This window comes from Balaenoptera musculus, chromosome 9 (assembly GCF_009873245.2).
Source record: "Balaenoptera musculus isolate JJ_BM4_2016_0621 chromosome 9, mBalMus1.pri.v3, whole genome shotgun sequence".
NCBI lineage: Eukaryota > Metazoa > Chordata > Mammalia > Artiodactyla > Balaenopteridae > Balaenoptera > Balaenoptera musculus.
Window position 1 is genome coordinate 46,190,839 of NC_045793.1, and position 19,004 is coordinate 46,209,842.

Consider the following 19,004-nt stretch of genomic DNA (forward strand, 5'->3'; position numbering starts at 1 on the left):
CATCTTTAATTTCTTTCATTAGTGTCTTGTAATTTTCTGCATACAGGTCTTTTGTCTCCTTAGGTAGGTTTATTCCTAGATATTTTATTCTTTTTGTTGCAATGGTAAACGGGAGTGTTTTCCTAATTTCACTTTCAGATTTTTCGTCATTAGTGTATAGAAATGCAAGAGATTTCTGTGCATTAATTTTGTATCCTGCTACTTTACCAAATTCATTGATTAGTTCTAGGAGTTTTCTGGTAGCATGTTTAGGATTCTCTATGTATAGTATCATGTCATCTGCAAACAGTGACAGTTTTACTTCTTCTTTTCCGATTTGGATTCCTTTTATTTCTTTTTCTTCTCTGATTGCTGTGGCTAACACTTCCAAAACTATGTTGAATAATAGTGGTGAGAGTGGGCAACCTTGTCTTGTTCCTGATCTTAGTGGAAATGGTTTCAGTTTTTCACCATTGAGGACAATGTTGGCTGTGGGTTTGTCATATATGGCCTTTATTATGTTGAGGAAAGTTCCCTCTATGCCTACTTTCTGCAGGGCTTTTATCATAAATGGGTGTTGAATTTTGTCGAAAGCTTTCTCTGCATCTATTGAGATGATCATATGGTTTTTCTCCTTCAATTTGTTAATATGGTGTATCACATTGATTGATTTGCGTATATTGAAGAATCCTTGCATTCCTGGGATAAACCCCACTTGATCATGGTGTATGATCCTTTTAATGTGCTGTTGGATTCTGTTTGCGAGTATTTTGTTGAGGATTTTTGCATCTATGTTCATCAGTGATATTGGCCTGTAGTTTTCTTTCTTTGTGACATCTTTGTCTGGTTTTGGTATCAGGGTGATGGTGGCCTCGTAGAATGAGTTGGGGAGTGTTCCTCCCTCTGCAATATTTTGGAAGAGTTTGAGAAGGATAGGTGTTAGCTCTTCTCTAAATGTTTGATAGAATTCACCTGTGAAGCCATCTGGTCCTGGGCTTTTGTTTGTTGGAAGGTTTTTAATCACAGTTTCAATTTCAGTGCTTGTGATTGGTCTGTTCATATTTTCTATTTCTTCCTGGTTCAGTCTCGGCAGTTTGTGCATTTCTAAGAATCTGTCCATTCCTTCCAGGTTGTCCATTTTATTGGCATAGAGTTGCTTGTAGTAATCTCTCATGATCTTTTGTATTTCTGCAGTGTCAGTGGTTACTTCTCCTTTTTCATTTCTAATTCTATTGATTTGAGTCTTCTCCCTTTTTCTCTTGATGAATCTGGCTAATGGTTTATCAATTTTGTTTATCTTCTCAAAGAACCAGCTTTTAGTTTTATTGATTTTTGCTATTGTTTCCTTCATTTCTTTTTCATTTATTTCTGACCTGATCTTTATGATTTCTTTCCTTCTGCTAGCTTTGGGGTTTTTTTGTTCTTCTTTCTCTAATTGCTTTAGGTGCAAGGTTAGGTTGTTTATTCGAGATGTTTCCTGTTTCTTGAGGTAGGCTTGTATTGCTATAAACTTCCCTCTTAGCACTGCTTTTGCTGCGTCCCACAGGTTCTGGGTCGTCGTATCTCCATTGTCATTTGTTTCTAGGTATTTTTTGATTTCCCCTTTGATTTCTTCAGTGATCACTTCGTTATTAAGTAGTGTATTGTGTAGCCTCCATGTGTTTGTATTTTTTACACATCTTTTCCTGTAATTGATATCTAGTCTCATAGCGTTGTGGTCGGAAAAGATACTTGATACGATTTCAATTTTCTTAAATTTACCAAGGCTTGATTTGTGACCCAAGATATGATCTATCCTGGAGAATGTTCCATGCGCACTTGAGAAAAATGTGTATTCTGTTGTTTTTGGGTGGAATGTCCTATAAATATCAATTAAGTCCATCTTGTTTAATGTATCATTTAAAGCTTGTGTTTCCTTATTTACTTTCATTTTGGATGATCTGTCCATTGGTGAAAGTGGGGTGTTAAAGTCCCCTACTATGATTGTGTTGCTGTCGATTTCCCCTTTTATGGCTGTTAGTATTTGCCTTATGTATTGAGGTGCTCCTATGTTGGGTGCATAAATATTTACAATTGTTATACCTTCCTCTTGGATCGATCCCTTGATCATTATATAGTGTCCTTCTTTGTCTCTTGTAATATTCTTTATTTTAAAGTCTATTTTGTCTGATATGAGAATTGCTACTCCAGCTTTCTTTTGATTTCCATTTGCATGGAATATCTTTTTCCATCCCCTCACTTTCAGTCTGTATGTGTCTCTAGGTCTGAAGTGGGTCTCTTGTAGACAGCATATATATGGGTCTTGTTTTTGTATCCATTCAGCCAGTCTGTGTCTTTTGGTGGGAGCATTTAATCCATTTACATTCAAGGTAATTATCGATATGTATGTTCCTATTCCCATTTTCTTAAATGTTTTGGGTTTGTTATTGTAGGTGTTTTCCTTCTCTTGTGTTTCTTGCCTAGAGAAGTTCCTTTAGCATTTGTTGTAAAGCTGGTTTGGTGGTGCTGAACTCTCTCAGCTTTTGCTTGTCTGTAAAGGTTTTAATTTCTCCATCACATCTGAATGAGATCCTTGCTGGGTAGAGTAATCTTGGTTGTAGGTTCTTCTCCTTCATCACTTTAAGTATATCCTGCCACTCCCTTCTGGCTTGCAGAGTTTCTGCTGAAAGATCAGATGTTAACCTTATGGGGATTCCCTTGTGTGTTATTTGTTGTTTTTCCCTTGCTGCTTTTAATATGTTTTCTTTATATTTAATTTTTGACAGTTTAATTAATATGTGTCTTGGCGTGTTTCTCCTTGGGTTTATCCTGTATGGGACTCTCTGTGCTTCCTGGACTTGATTAACTATTTCCTTTCCCATATTAGGGAAGTTTTCAACTATAATCTCTTCAAATATTTTCTCAGTCCCTTTCTTTTTCTCTTCTTCTTCTGGGACCCCTATAATTCGAATGTTCGTGCGTTTAATGTTGTCCCAGAGGTCTCTGAGACTGTCCTCAGTTCTTTTCATTCTTTTTTCTTTATCCTGCTCTGCAGTAGTTATTTCCACCATTTTATCTTCCAGGTCACTTATCCTTTCTTCTGCCTCAGTTATTCTGCTATTGATCCCATCTAGAGTATTTTTAATTTCATTTATTGTGTTTTTCATCGTTGCTTGGTTCCTCTTTAGTTCTTCTACATCCTTGTTAAATGTTTCTTGCATTTTGTCTATTCTATTTCCAAGATTTTGGATCATCCTTACTATCATTATTCTGAATTCTTTTTCAGGTAGACTACCTATTTCCTCTTCATTTGTTAGGTCTGGTGTGTTTTGACCCTGCTCCTTCATCTGCTGTGTGTTTTTCTGTCGTCTCATTTTGCTTATCTTACTGTGTTTGGGGTCTCCTTTTCACAGGCTGCAGGTTCGTAGTTCCTGTTGTTTTTGGTATCTGTCCCCAGTGGGTAAGGTTGGTTCAGTGGGTTGTGTAGGCTTCCTGGTGGAGGGGACTATTGCCTGGTGGATGAGGTTGAATCTTGTGTTTCTGGTGGGCACGTCCACGTCTGGTGGTGTGTTTTGGGGTGTCTGTGGCCTTATGATTTTAGGCAGCCTCCCTGCTCATGGATTGGGCTGTGTTCCTGTCTTGCTAGTTGTTTGGCATAGGGTGTCCAGCCCTGTAGCTTGCTGGTCGTTGAGTGAAGCTGGGTCTTGATGTTGAGATGGAGATCTCTGAGAGATTTTTGCCGTTTGGTATTACATGGAGCTGGTAGGTCTCTTGTGGACCAGTGTCCTGAAGTTGGCTCTCCCACTTCAGAGGCACAGCCCTGATGCCTGGCTGGAGCACCAAGAGCCTTTCATCCACAGAGCTCAGAATATAAGGGAGAAAAAAATAGAAAGAAAAAAAGAGGATAAAATAAAATAAAATAAAGCTATTATAATAAAAAATAAGAAAAAAAATTATTAAGAGTAAATGTATTCAGAAAAAAATTTTTTTTAATTTTTAAAAATAAATTTATTAATTTTTTATAGTAAAAAATAAGAAAAAAATTTTTAAGAAAAAAAATTTATTAAGAAAAAAAATTTTTTAATTTTTTAAAATAAAAAATATGAAAAAACTTATTAAGAAATTTTTTAATTTCTAAAAATAGAAAATACGGAAAAAATTATTAAGAAAACATATATTAGGAAAAAAAAAATTTTTTTTAAGTAAAAAAAAAAAAATGGACGGACCTAACACTAGGACTGATGGTGAAAGCAAAGCTATACAGACAAAATCTCACCCAGAAGCATACACATATACACTGACAAAAAAAGGAAAAGGGGAAATTAGTATATCCTGCTCCTAAAGTCCACCTTTTGAATTTGGGATGATTCGTTGTCTATTCAGGTATTCAACAGATGCAGGCACATCAAGTTGTTTGTGGAGCTTTAATCCGCTGCTTCTGAGGCTGCTGGGGGAGATTTCCCTTTCTCTTCTTTGTTCGTACAGCTCCCAGCGTTCAGCTTTGGATTTGGACCCGCCTCTGCATGTACGTCGCCTGAGGGCATCCGTTCCTCGCCCAGACAGAACGGGGTTAAAGGAGCAGCTGCTTCGGGGGCTCTGGCTCACTCAGGCCGGGGGAGGGAGCGGTACGGAGGAGGCGGGGCGAGCCTGCGGCGTCAGAGGCGTCGTGACGTTGCAGCAGCCTGAGGCGCGCCGTGTGTTCTCCCGGGGAAGTTGTCCCCGGATCACGGGAGCCTGGCTGTGGCGAGCTGCACCGGAGGGGCGGTGTGGAGAGTGACCTGTGCTCGCACACAGGCTTCTTGGTGGCGGCAGCAGCAGCCTTAGCGTTTCCTACCAGTCTCTGGGGTCCGCGCTGATGGCCGCGGCTCGTGCCCGTCTCTGGGGTCCGCGTTGTTAGCCGCGGCTCGCGCCCGCCTCTGGAGTTCGTCTAGGTGGCGCTCTGAATCCCCTCTCCTTGCGCGCCGCGAAACAAAGAGGCAAGAAAAAGTCTCTTGCCTCTTCGGCGGCTGCAGACCTCCTCTCCGGCTCCCTCCCGGCTCGCCGCAGCACGCCAACCCCTTCAGGCTGTGTTCACGCCGCCAACCCCAGTCCTCTCCCTGCGATCCGACCGAAGCCCGCGCCTCAGCTCCCAGCCCCGCCTGCCCCAGCGGGTGAGCAGACAAGCCTCTCGGGCTGGTGAGCGCTGCTCGGCGCTGAGTCTCTGTGCGGGAATCTCTCCGTTTTTCCCTCTGCGCCCCTGTTGCTGTGGGATCCGCGCTGATAGCCGCGGCTCGCACCCGTCTCTGGATTTCGTTTAGGCAGCGCTCTGAATCTCCTCTCCTTGCGCGCCGCGAAACAAAGAGGCAAGAAAAAGTCTCTTGCCTCTTCGGCAGCTGCAGACTTTTTCCCGGACTCCCTCCCGGCTAGCACCAAAGCCCGAGCCTCAGCTCCCAGCCCCCGCCCGCCCCGGCGGGTGAGCAGACAAGCCTCTCGGGCTGGTGAGTGCTGCTCGACGCCGAGCCTCCGTGCGGGAGTCTCTCCGCTTTGCCCTCCGCACCCCTGTGGCTGCGCTCTCCTCCGCGGCTCCGAAGCTTCCCCCCTCTGCCACCCGCAGTCTCTGCCCGCAAAGGGGCTTCCTAGTGCCTGGAAACCTTTCCTCCTTCACGGCTCCCTCCCACTGGCGCAGGTCCCGTCCCTATTCTTTTGTCTCTGTTATTTCTTTTTTCTTTTACCCTACCCAAGTACGTGGGGATTTTCTTGCCTTTTGGGAGGTCTGACGTCTTCTGCCAGCGTTCAGTGGGTGTTCTGTAGGAGCAGTTCCACGTGTAGATGTATTTCTACTGTATCTGTGGGAAGGAAGGTGATCTCCGCGTCTTACTCTTCCGCCATCTTGCCCCTACTCTCCATAATATTTTTAAAATATGCAACAGGCACTCGATGTATGATAATTACTAATTATTACTAATTATAATTTTGAGACTGAAATGTATAGGGATCAGAAGCCTAGTGAACCTCAGGAAAAAAAAACAATAACCATGGAATTTTCCAACTCTTAAGCGCTAGTATCTCACTCATGTCAATTTTCCAAGAGTTTAGTTTCTTATAATTTAAAATTTCTGGAGTTAAGGTAGAATGGGCTTCTTATGACTTTCTAGAAAACTAATTTGATGCATCTTTTTTATTTTAAGATCCAGATGTGGCCATTTTGCATTTCTAATGATACTTGACTGACATTAAAAAAATTAGCGTTGTCCTACTTCAAAACATTTAAATTCAAGAGGACTGAGTTGTGGCCGTAAAAGCTGGTGCACAAGAGTCAGAAGACCTGGAGGGAGAAGTAGATGCCAGTGAACTGACCCACATTGTTCATGCTTTGACTTTTCTAGCAGGGACACTGATGCAGAGCTTTCCTCCCAAGATACTTCCAGGAGTGTCCATGCATAACACGGATAGTAAATTATACTATAGTCCTCTAGAGAGGAAACGTGGCTGTAGAGTCAGACAGACCCATGTTCAAATCTCAACTCACTTATCTACTAACTGGGTTAATTTGGGCAAGTTACTTAACCTTTCTGAGTCTCATTTTCCTCTTTGCAAAAGTTAATAATGATAATATCCACCTCAGAAGATGGTTCTGGTAAATGAGATAATATACATAAAAAGTACCTAGGCTGTGTGCCCTCCACATGTACTAATTTCATTCCCTTCTGGGAGCTCTACCTAGCATAATGGTGGTGAACAAGATACGCCAAGCAGATTCCAGTTTAATAAAAATTAGACTTTAAAAAAATTAGACTTTAGGTAGCTGCAGAGCAGTATGAAAGCCAAAAAAATCACCATTAGAAGCCAAGACCTGACCTTGGCCATCTCAAAACATAGAAGGAAATCAGCAATAGGGCCACTGAAGCCTTATTCCACCTCTTCATTTTATTTGAGGTCTACTAGAGGTACCTCCATGGGAGGTACTGGGTCACCTGGAAGATGAGCAGTCACTTGGATCTTGTTACTACTTTAATGTATAAAGCCTAAGAATGATCACTGAGGGAAACCAGCCTCAGAGTGATTTCTACTTGTAGTCAGTTGAATAGTATCCCCCTCAAATTTCATTTCAGTATCTGAAATTTCATATCAGAATGTATCCTTTATCTGGAAATAGGTTCTCTGCAGATATAATTAGTAAAGGTGAGGTCATACTGGATAAGGGTGAGCCTTAAATCCTAAAGCCAATGACTGGAATCCTTAAGAGAATAGAGAAGACTCACAGAGAAAAGACAGCCATGTGAAAACAGAGGCAGAGCATGCAATGATGTAGCTACTAGTCAAGGAATGCCAGGGTTTGATGGGAACCACAAGAAAGAGGCCAGGAAGGATTCTTCCCTTAGAACCTTCAGAGAGAGAATAACCTTGCTGACACTTTGATTTCAGACTTTCAGCCTTCACAACTGTGAGAAAACCAATTTCTGTTTTAAGCCACCAGGTTTGTGGTAATTGGTTATGGCTTACCTAGGAATGAATGTACCACTCTACATCATACTGAGATTGTGGGAGCTTTTACAGGATTTTCCCTCCAGCAGAGACTACTTTTCTTTCTCTTCTTCAGTTCCTTTTTGTCTCACCACAGTTTTCTCTCTGACACACCCCTCATGACCTTCAGGTCTCCAGTTTCTGCTACTACTGTTATAGTTTCCACTTCCTGGTACGGTCCTTGGCTTCCCTAAACTCAGGGTGCCTTGAGCTCATTGCAGCAAAACCAGCACACAGAGGGGCTGAGAGAATGCCCAGCCACAGGTCCCTCCACCCACCTCAAACCAGCTGTAACTAAAAATCGTGGCACTTGACCACCCAGATTCTCCACCTGCAAACACACATGAACACCAGCCTTGCTACCACACAGGTTACTGAGTTTAAAATATGATAGATGAGGAAGGGCCTTGTAAAAGTGAAGGCTCAATTAAACTTGTAAGAAGCTATTCCATTATTATTAAAAACTTCGCTAAAGACAAAGGACCTGGCAAATAGAAACTGTGCATGTCTGATCTCAGAGTCATCTTGTTACCCTTCTTTCCTCCAACTCTTCACCTCACGCTTTTACTTCATTGACTTGATTCAAAGGAGGAAGGGCCATGATTTGTCTTAATTTCTGGGAAGTGAAGCTTTTAATATAGTTACTGACAACCCCAGAACTGGTGCCAGGCCTCCTACTATAACCTGGGCAAGATGAATTATCAGAGGGATATGAAATGCTGGCTATATTTCTTAACTTCCTGCCTTTTCATGAGAATAAACTGTCAGGAACAAAGGTACTTAAATTCAATTTATTGGCAAACATCTTCAGAGATTTTTGGCATCATGGAACTTTTATATTTAAAAAAAATAAAGAAGCTTAGCAAAGGAAGAAATTTGAACGATATACCTAGATTTTTAAAGTAAAAATTCCTAAATTTAAACTGGTTTGTAGCCAATGGTCAATCTTAATTTAAGTGGCAGCGAAGGAAGTGAAATAATTAAAACCAGCCAAGTAAGTAGCAATTAGACTAATAATTTTCCCTCTAATCATTAAACTCCTTATTTATGTCATTTTTTACATGCATTATTTATGGCATTACATCAATTTTAAAACACACTGTTTTCACATTTTAACATCTATGAAATCAGGATGTGTCTAGTAGTCAATGTTACCTGCTATAAGGCCTAGTTATAATTGACAGGGATGACAAGGATGGTTGTTTTATTTTCCTATTGGAGTGGTACTTAAAATGTGGGTGCATTTTATGATTGAGGAGTCTTACATTCTATGAAATACCATATTTGATTTAATGAGGATGTAAACTGTGAGACCTGTAGTTAAATTTCTTTTTCTTCTTGTAATGTTCTTATCAAATCTCAACGTAACAAGTGTGATACATTTTCTGCCTCGGAAATACATATTTGTACTGTTTGCTATAGAATTCAGTCATTTGTTGTTTCTGAGAACAAATGCATCGTTAGAAAGAGAGGATATAATTTTAAGACTGAAGAACAGAAAGAAACTAGATTTAGAAATAAAAGTACAATACAGTGTGAGGAAAAATTAAACAATTTCATTTTCATTTCCATAATTACATCCTTGCAAAACGTCTTCACAGACCCAGCGAGTTTTCTGTTAGAGTCTGAGCTAATGATATGGCAAGAGTCCTTGTTTCTAGCCCCCAACCTGCTGCTGGATAACATCTATCGCTTCTGAGCTTTCCTTAAATATTAAAGAAAGTGATTGAGCTGAATGGTTTCTGAGATTTTTTTTTCCATTTCTAGGAACCTCTGATAATTCTCATTTTTAAAAGATTTATTCACACAAACATTTTAATACATCTCCTACTCAGGTCCACAAAGCATAACTGCTTCTGGGTTCTCTGGTCTTACCAATGTGGCTGATGACTGGCTGAAGGTTTTCATTTACAGAGACACTATAAAGAAACAAAAGTATTGTGAGTCAAACAATGTGTGTAAATAAATTATGCTAAATTGCTCCTTAATTAAACAGAGTTACGCAGTTAGGCTTTATTACAAGAGGACTTTTGGAAACCAATGAACAGCTGGGGGCTGAAATAATATTATTCTATTTTGTACTTTTAAACCGATATATAACTTTTGCAAGAACAGAGTAATCCTTCAAACACCCAGTTAAAATGAAAATCCCTACATGTCACACCTGTCCCAGAAGGATTACCCATAATGTTTTCATGGATCTTTGCAAGAAGGATGCGTAAGGGCATAAAGAAACACTTACAAGAATCCAGAGTCCAGCCAGTGCGGAATACTTTCTTGTTTGGAATCTTCTACTAAGGAGAAACAGACCAGTCAGTCAAAGCAGAACCAGCTAAAGTGATCCCACCCCGTTATTCAGCCACCACCCAATAGGTCTGTTTCCTAGTATTTAGTCACATGTTTCTATAAGCATATTCATTTTTTCCCCAAGGCAAAACTTCCGGTTTTCCATAATCAGTTTTTCCTGAAAATGAAGTGTAAACTTGCCAGAAGACTAACTTAAAAAAAGAGAGAGAGAGAGAGAAAAAAAATGTGAAAAGGAAAAAAATAAATCACCAAAGAGCAAGAGATGTTAGAATAATTTTTAAATTACCTGGTGTGAATACAAAGGGTGAAAAAGCATAGGAGACTTTTGCCTTTCTCTTGTTGGATATAAATCACATGGAGCCTCTCCTTACTGAATCACATTTACATAAGGCAGCTAGCCAGTGATGTTCATTTGCAAGGAGTTCTCTGCCAGGTTAGAAACCAAATTTGCATTCATTCCAGGGGCAAATTGCACTACAGTCCCAGAATTGCCAAAGGCACCCTGTGTTAAAAAGGCACCCAGTCTTTTAAGGTGGATCTTTATCACTGGCTCAACAGATAGTCAACAGGAAAAAAGGAAAGGATATAAAAGTAGTTTTCCTGTAAATATTTGTTTCCATTCTGGTTGGTTACAGGTTACTCTGGGCTTATTTTCTTTGACTTTATCCTACGAAGCAGTGAGGTACCTGAATTACCCCCTCACAAGGTGTCTGGTGAACCAAAGAGGCCAAGTAGACATGGGAGTTGCTTAGTCTTCAACTGAGATACTGTGAAGGGATAGAATAAATTGGTGGTGGGCAAAGAAGAAAAGCCATCAAACAGTTACATCATAAAAAAATCAAACAAACAAAAAATCATAGTGAAGGGAGAAATGTTTTCTTACTTATTACTCTTTAAACAATTAAAATTATTATCAACACCTTGTGCAAGACCCAGCAAATAAGAGCCTTTCAATAAAATGTTTGATGTCCTACAAGAAGCTTCGTGTCTCTGGCATGGGCTCCACATAGCTTTATGATCCTGGGGACTTAGGATGAGGGGATCTTGGAGTGGAAAGGAAGCAGAGTTCATTCGTTAGTTGGTCTGTTTCCATCAAGAAGGTCTGTGTTTTAGGTGTCTGTAGGAGAAGTCAGATATGCCCATTTCATAGAAGTTTCTGGTATCATGCCAGGAATACTGGTATCTTCAAAGTCAAGTCTTTGTTCCAAAATCATTTGCCCCCAGCCCCAAGCCCCCATATCCCTCACCACTCACAGTAGGTTGGATTCAAATAGCCCTGAGGGCCCGTTCTCACCCAGCATGGGCGTGGTGAGACTGTGGCTCTCCTCCTCAGAGCCAGGGGGCAGCTGCTCATCCAGGGGAGCCCATGTCCTCTTGGTGGACCTCAGGATGTCTCTCCTGCTCTTTTCCTGGTCTCCTTGAGACTTCTCTGCCATCTTTGAGAGAGAGTAATTCAACAAGCTAATTAAAAAAACACACACAAACAGATTAGACACAAAGAGCTCAGCTTTCAGGCTTGGCTCAGTGAGAGGGAAAGGACGACAGGATTCACAATTCAATGAGTGGACCCAGCTTTACAATTTTTGGGAGCCTGGCTCACCTACCCAAGCAAGGTCCCTGTCTCAATGAGATAATTGTTTCTTTCTCAATGGAGAGGCAGCTGGAGACCAAGGACTAATGCGGTCTCACCCTTCACCAGGCCACATCCACACTCTGGATGATTCAATCTGGTGGTCTGGGATGTGGATGGCAAGCAAAGAAATTGGACTGGAGGACCTACCCAGCCAAGGAGAAAGTTTAAAAGCATTGATTAACATAATAAGTATCCTTCAAATTCATCCAACAGTTACATCTATAACAATATGTTTAGAGACCCAAAATGTAAAAAATGAGGGCTTTGGCTGAGTCTCATCTCTGCAATTTATTGTGTGGCCTTGAATAAATTATATAACCTCTCTGCATTCCCTTATTTTTAATTGGGGATCAATTGCACTGAATTTTAATAACTGTTAACCTCAGCAGAATACTTATTATGTGCTAGATTCTATGCTGAATTCTATAATCCGTTATTTAATTTAATTGTCAATGAAGGAAGTAATCTAATTGCTTTTTTAAAATTAATTAATTAATTAATTTATTTATTTCTGGCTGCATTGGGTCCTTGTTGCTGTGCGCGGGCTTTCTCTAGTTGCCGCGAGCAGGGGCTACTCTCTGTTGCGGTGCGCGGACTTCTCATAGTGGTGGCTTCTCTTGTGGAGCAGGGGCTCTAGGTGTGCAGGCTTCAGTAGTTGCGGCACATGGGCTCAGTAGTTGTGGCGCACGGGCTTAGCTGTTCCGCAGCATGTGGGATCTTCCTGGACCAGGGCTCAAACCCGTGTCCCCTGCATTGGCAGGCAGATTCTTAACCACTGCACCACCAGGAAAGTCCAGAAGTTATCTAATTGTCACAATTTTTTAGTAAATCTAAGAGCAGTGGGGTTAAATTGCTTACCCAAAGTCACACAAGAACCAGGATTCAAACCCAGGCTCTGGACTCTAAGCATGTTCCCATGACAATTAAGCTGCACTATCTGCCCTGTAAGATGGCTGGAACAATTGGGATATTAATAAATACATTATTTACATGGCACAAGAAATACAGGCTGTCCCCATCATCTCATTTGACCTTTATTAATATAGTTGTGAGGCTCACAGAGTAAGAAAGGAGACAGAAGTTTAGAGAAGCTGTGTAAATTGTGTAAACTTCCCAGACTATCAGCACATAGAGAACAAAGGCCTCCTTCTTACTAGTTGATGTGTCAGTATTTGACTGAATTCTCAGCATATAGTAGGTGCTAAATAAATATGTACAAAACTAAAGTAGCAAAGCTAGAGTTCAAAACCACTAAACCGTGACTGAATTCTTTCCATGGCATCTACTTGAAATTGCATTAGTTTATTCTTCAAGTTTAGAGAAATGACTGAATAGTCAAATACCTACTTCAGCAGCATGTCTTGTATCCCTAAACTTATGCATAATTACTGATCACATGACATGTAGACAATCATTTCTAATCAGCATTTTAACAAGTCAAGTTGTTCAGATTTATTATAAACATTTGAATATTTTCATTTAATTACAGATGAGCATTCCAGGTGCAATTGGCAACAAGGGTCTTCCTATATGATTTATATATTAAAATTCTGTCATTCAGTTGAAGTATAAATATACAATTACTGTTGCAATAATAACTTACTGCAAAAATTAATTGTGATGACTGCTAATTTTATGTTTAAAAAAAGCAATTATTAAGAAATCTCAATTAATTAAAATTTAAGGCAAAGGGTGGATAGTTAATATCTATACTAATGGTAGGTCTTTTAGCCAGCTAACTTTAGAAAGTTAACTTTAGGAATATCTTCTGGGAGCAAATAAATGTTTATAAAAATTTCTGTGATAACATAAGACAAAAATCATACAGAGATGATTATATTTCTAAAATTTACAGAATTATTTCATATGTTAGAATTCATAACATGGCAAAATAAAGTTTAGAAACTACATTTAATTTTTAGTTGTTTAATTTTTGAGTAAAAAAAAAGTTCTCTTTGGTAATGCCTTGTATCTTGTATGTGTGAATTATAATAAAAGCATCAACTCTGACAGTACAAAATCTCACGAGGAGGAAACCTCCAAAATCATGCTCAACAACATTCATGAAATATCAGACTCCATAAAGGACCAGGGCTTGAAGGAAAGAATAATGTATTACAAAAAAACAAGATTCCCCCAGTAATCTTGCTCCTCCACTGACCTCAGCTGAAAGTCAGTTTCTGTTTAGCACAAAGATTTTGCTTTGTAGTGGGAGCAAGGGCTGTCAAGCAGTTCAGTCCTCAAATTGCTGCTTCTGCACTATAATGTTGAATTTTCACCTAGCTACCACTTTTTCAAACACAACACTGTAAAAGTCATCCAGATTTTAGATAACGGTGCTGCTTTATTCATATATCCCCAAACTTCCATTCTACAATGGCATGTGTGACCTCAGCCACCAGCCTTGCACAGCCAGTGAGGATACGCTCCCTGCCTGCTCAGTTGTACTTGGCTTTAGAGCAGGAAAAAGCTTGCCAAGGAAAGTGGGAACCCTTGCTAAAAGCAAGGGTCAGGGACAGGTTTGTAAAGAAAAACTCGTTTGTTCCCTCTGTTATAGTGGATGCCTTCCCAGTTAGTAAACAAATCTGCTTCTGGAAATGTATTCTCTGATGCTTGAATGACCTTGCTTTGGCATCCACTGGCTTGACCCACACACAGTCTTTTGGAAAGGGACACAGATCAGGTGGCAGGCCCAAGTAGTCCAGTGGACTGACAGGGCAGAAGTTATGGCATGTGGCCTCTGCTGACTCCTCTAGTTAACCCCTCCCCAGGACCACTTGGAACCTAAGTCTTGCCGACTCTGACTTGGCCCAAAGTGAATCCTTATTCTGGATTGCATTGTATCCTGTGCCTGAGAGGCCCTTCTCTCTCTTCAGTTCCCTTGTATTATGATTACTATGTCATTAATCGTTATGTGTATAAAAAACTGCCATCAACACGGGAAATTTCTTATATTATCTAGTTTAACTGAAAAAAACAAGAGAATGTGAAACTATATACGCATCAAGAACTCAATTTTGCAAGAACAAAACAAAACAAGACCAAAACCAATGTACTGAAGAGACAAGAATTAACGTACTGAAATGTTATCAGAGTTTCAAAATTTTTTCAAATAGTCAAAATGAGAAAAAATTGGCTTTGTTACATTAATATTACATCACATTTTCTTTCACTTGAGCAAATTCAACCATACATGATACTCAGAGCAGTGATAATGATTACATCTTTGTCCTCTGGAATTATTTAACTTTTTGCACCTCTACGCAAACAGGTTGTCTTGCCAAATTGGTAGTTCATACTGCAGAATAGAGACTGTGCTTTATTTACCTCTGTATTTCTCATAGATCCCAGCACAGCATTTTACTCAGAGTAAATAATCTTCAACTATTAGTTGGTTGCTTGGTTATTTGGGAAAGGAACGTGCAGTTGGCTTAGCTAGTATTCTTGGTTGGTATGTGGTTAAAAGAGCAAGTGTTTTCAGATAACTCCAGATTTTAATCAGCTCTGCTGATTTTCTGACATCTCCTTGGGGAAATTTTCAAATTCCTCTGATAATCTGTTTTCTCATCTCTGTAATGAGTATGAAATAGTAACTTCATAGGGTTGTTGGGAAATTTTAATGAAAAATGTATATAGAACAATCAATACCCATATTGGTCAGTTTTTTTTTTTTTTCTTTTTTCTTCTCTTCTTTATGTTGCCTCTTGTCATTGTTCTGGCAAGAACTGTCAAGTAAAGAAGATGAATCAACAACCAATGCAATAGTTTTTCTCATAGGAGATAAATTTGACACTTATTTTGTAGCTAACCCATGTCATCTTGAGATTACTTAGTTTGGATAATTGAGAAGTAGATATATTTGGGGAGTATGAGAATAAAATAATTCTGTGACCATGAGAATGCAGATTTCCCTGAGACTAGTTAGAGGTTCATATCAGAGTTTGGAAATTCCCTTAACTATGGACTTAATTTCAAGGTTATAATTACAGGCTGTAGCTCTAGCCTTGGCCACCGCTTCTGAATGAGCCCTGTGGTCAAGAAGAGAACTTCATAATGAGAGAACAGCTCCAAGGCATTCTGGGTCCACAAGGGATCTCATGATCTCTATGTCTCCCTCTGGATTCTTGTTATCACAGCCTTTGTTCAAGCCTTCGTAAGATCTCACATAGTATCCAGGCTTGCCTTTCTCCCCTCCATCTTCCATATGTAATGCCTTCCCTAGTAGCAGGATTTAAGAGAAGTCTACATAGAGCCATGAGCTCCAGGACGACCTGTCCCTTTTCCAGCTGTAATGCCATTCATAGACGTTTGAAAAGGAAGCCCCCAGAGCTCCTTATATTCTCAAAAAGATAATTACCATGAGCCTCAGTACCACTCACCTCTCTTCACAAACTAAGAGATCAGTACTGAGAGGCTGACACTCAAAGAGAACTGATTTACACTTCTTGCCCTAGGAGACCACAGGATTAATCCCATCATGCCCTAGAGCCATGCTCATATGGCAGTGCATGTTGCCTCATCTGGCCCAATCTCCCACCCTTTCAGGACTCTCCTAACCCTTGTGCCCTCTGGAATTCATGGATTGGAACCCACCAAATCCCCTTTATCTGAAGCTCTTCACTGAATGTCCCTTCAATTCTTTCTCTAATTGAAACCTGGACACAGCTTCCTTTGTCACTGTCTCAAGTTGTGGCTTTTTCTTTTTTGCCCATTGAATTAGGAAGATAGTCTTGAAGATGGTGTAAATTTCCTTCATGTTCTTCATTGCTGCTTTCAGATCTTGTTTCCTCTGTCCTTTGAAGAACATGCTATCAGACTATGTAGGACATCAACATCTAGGACACATTTGCCCCATTTACTGAAACTTTTAAGATGGTATTTCTGTTATCTTTGTGGAAGATTTCGTTATCAATCTAGATGACTTATCAACATCTGAGCACTCAGTTTAATAATCTGTCCACTTTTCATATCTGGAGAAAACCACAATTCGAAAAGATAATGCACTCCAATGTTCACTGCAGCACTATTTACAATAGCCAAGACATGGAAGCAACCTAAATGTTCATCGACAGATGAATGGATAAAGAAGATGTGGTGTATATGCATACAATGGAATACTACTCAGCCATAAAAAAGAATGAAATAATGCCATTTGCAGCAACATGGATGGACCTAGAGATTATCATACTAAGTGAAGTAAGCCAGACAAAGACAAATATCATGTGATATCACTTATATGGGGAATCCAAAAAAAAAAAAAAAGATAGAAGTAAACTTATATGCAAAACAGAAATAGACCTACAGACACAGAAGACAAACTTATGGTTACCAAAGGGGAAAGGAGGGGAGGGATAAATTAGGAGTTTGGGATTAAACATATACACTACTATATATAGAATAGATAACCACCAAGGACCTACTGTATAGCATAGGGAACTATACTCACTATTTTGTAATAACCTATAAGGGAAAAGAATCTGAAAAAAAATACATATATATATATTATATATATGCATGTATAACTGAATCACTTTGCAGTACACCTGAAACTAACAATATTGTAAATCAACTATACTCCAATTAAAAAAAAAATCTGCCCACTCTCAACAATCCTTCACTCTACTTGATTCTCATACTTCAACATTGTAAATGAACATCTTTTTAAATCCCAATTTCAAGCATCCCCTGTCACCTCTATTCTGCTCACATCTTTGCCCGGGCACAATTACCGGGTCATTCCCTTCAGCTTACAACATGGTATAATGTTTCCCATCTTAAAATAATCCTCCATTGACCGTTTCAATCTCTCCTACTCTACATTGCTATTCAATCGACGGTGATTCCCAAATTCACGTTTCCAAATCTGGTCCATAGCTTCAGAATAAGGTTCCTGAGACCCAGAATGGGGTATTCCCAGTTACGTGACATCTCCACTTAGATACTTATAGACATCTTTAACTTAATATGTACTGCACTGAATTCTTTGTTCTTTCCTTGACTTCCACATGACCCTCCCACATACCTGCATCTATTACAGTGTCCATCTCGATAAATAGCACCACTGTTCAAGTAGTTGCTCAGGCCAAGAACTTGTGAGTCTTCCTTGATTCCTCTGTTCCTTTCACATAGCACATCAAGCCATTAAACTGAGAGAGAGAGGCAGAAGGACACACAGACAGACAAAGGAGCCCTTGCAATATATCTCAGACCAACCACCTTCACTGGTATCAACCTGATGTGAATCAGAACTTGTAGTTTCACGTGAATCATAGCAAAGATTACCATCCACACCTCCCATTCTCTTTATAACCCACTCAAATCAGCATAATAATGGTCAACTATCAGTTCTTATCATTTTAGAATTTTCAGCAGCATTTGATATAGCTGACCCCTTCCTCTTAATGGAAACAATCTTTTCATTTGTTTTTTAATACCACAATTTCCCAGATTTCCTCCTATCTATCTCACTCAAAGCTTTTTTTTTTCCAAGCTCTTTTGCTGGTTTTCTCCTTTCCAACCTCTAAATTTTGAATGGTCTATACCACAGTCCTCAGCCCTCTCTTATCCTCTCTATCTACATGCTCTCCCTACATGAGTGCGGCTTTAACTGTTACTAATTCCATAGTTCAGTGTAGATCACTATTAAAGTATTTTTACATTGTTTTATAAGTCTGTTTAACAACTCTGCTTAACCATCTCTGTTCTTCAGGACAGAGATCTTAGCTCTCACATCATAATTATGTGGAAAAGATAATGTATGTTTGTTGAATGAATGAATGAATGCCAACAAGGGATTGAGAATATCAAAGAAAATCTGGTTATGAAATCATTAAGAATGGTTTGGTATTTAGCAGTTAAACAACTTATCAGAAGGCGCAACTTGCCAGGAATAGGTATACAGAATCAGGGAATAGTGCATTGTGGGTCTGAATTTTAAAAGTGATAAGATTTTATATATATATTCATACACACACACACATGCCTGTATATATATAACATCACCATTTTGAAGCAGAATTTTCTGTCATCACTTGATGTCCACTTCTGCCATTTTGACCACAACTATCTGAGTAGATACCTTTTTCTACTCTTCTCTTATGAGCCTTCCAACAGCTAAGAAGCAGATGAAAGATATTAATTCATCACCAGGGAAACAAAAGTTTTAATTAATCAGCAAATAGTTAATTGGCATATGACATTGGGCATGTAGTTTCAAGTTGTCTTGGGATGTAATTTCTTCTTGCATGATATGAGAGAATTGGATGAGATGAGATAATTCCATAAGTTGATTATTCCATTTCTAGCCTCCACACAGACTGTCTAATATTTGACCCATGGAGCTCATATTTAAAAAATATTTTAAAGCTATATTCATCAAAACTATAAAAGTGAGAAGAATAAAACATTGTTCCTATTACTCACTAGTTTGGAAGACCACTCAAAAACTCAAGCAACAAACCCAAGCCAGGAATGCCCTTCTGCTCTTCCTACCTATCCAAGTATCGAAGTCCCACAAATACTTGTAAATGTTCCCAAATGATTCAGTGAAGTAGAGGCAGAGCCTGGGGAATAGAGTGTTCTGTCATCACTCTGCTGGGAGGAA

The 19,004-nt window shown here is 39.5% G+C and overlaps 1 protein-coding gene across 1 annotated transcript in view; it reads right to left on the bottom strand.

Moving 5' to 3' along the window:
• ITPRID1 (ITPR interacting domain containing 1) overlaps window positions 1–19,004 on the bottom strand; it is a 120,934-nt gene that overhangs the window by 81,821 nt on the left and 20,109 nt on the right. The window contains 3 exon segments of the mRNA XM_036862938.1: window positions 9,337–9,380; window positions 9,704–9,752; window positions 11,063–11,204. Of these exon segments, the coding sequence (XP_036718833.1) occupies window positions 9,337–9,380; window positions 9,704–9,752; window positions 11,063–11,204 (235 nt within the window).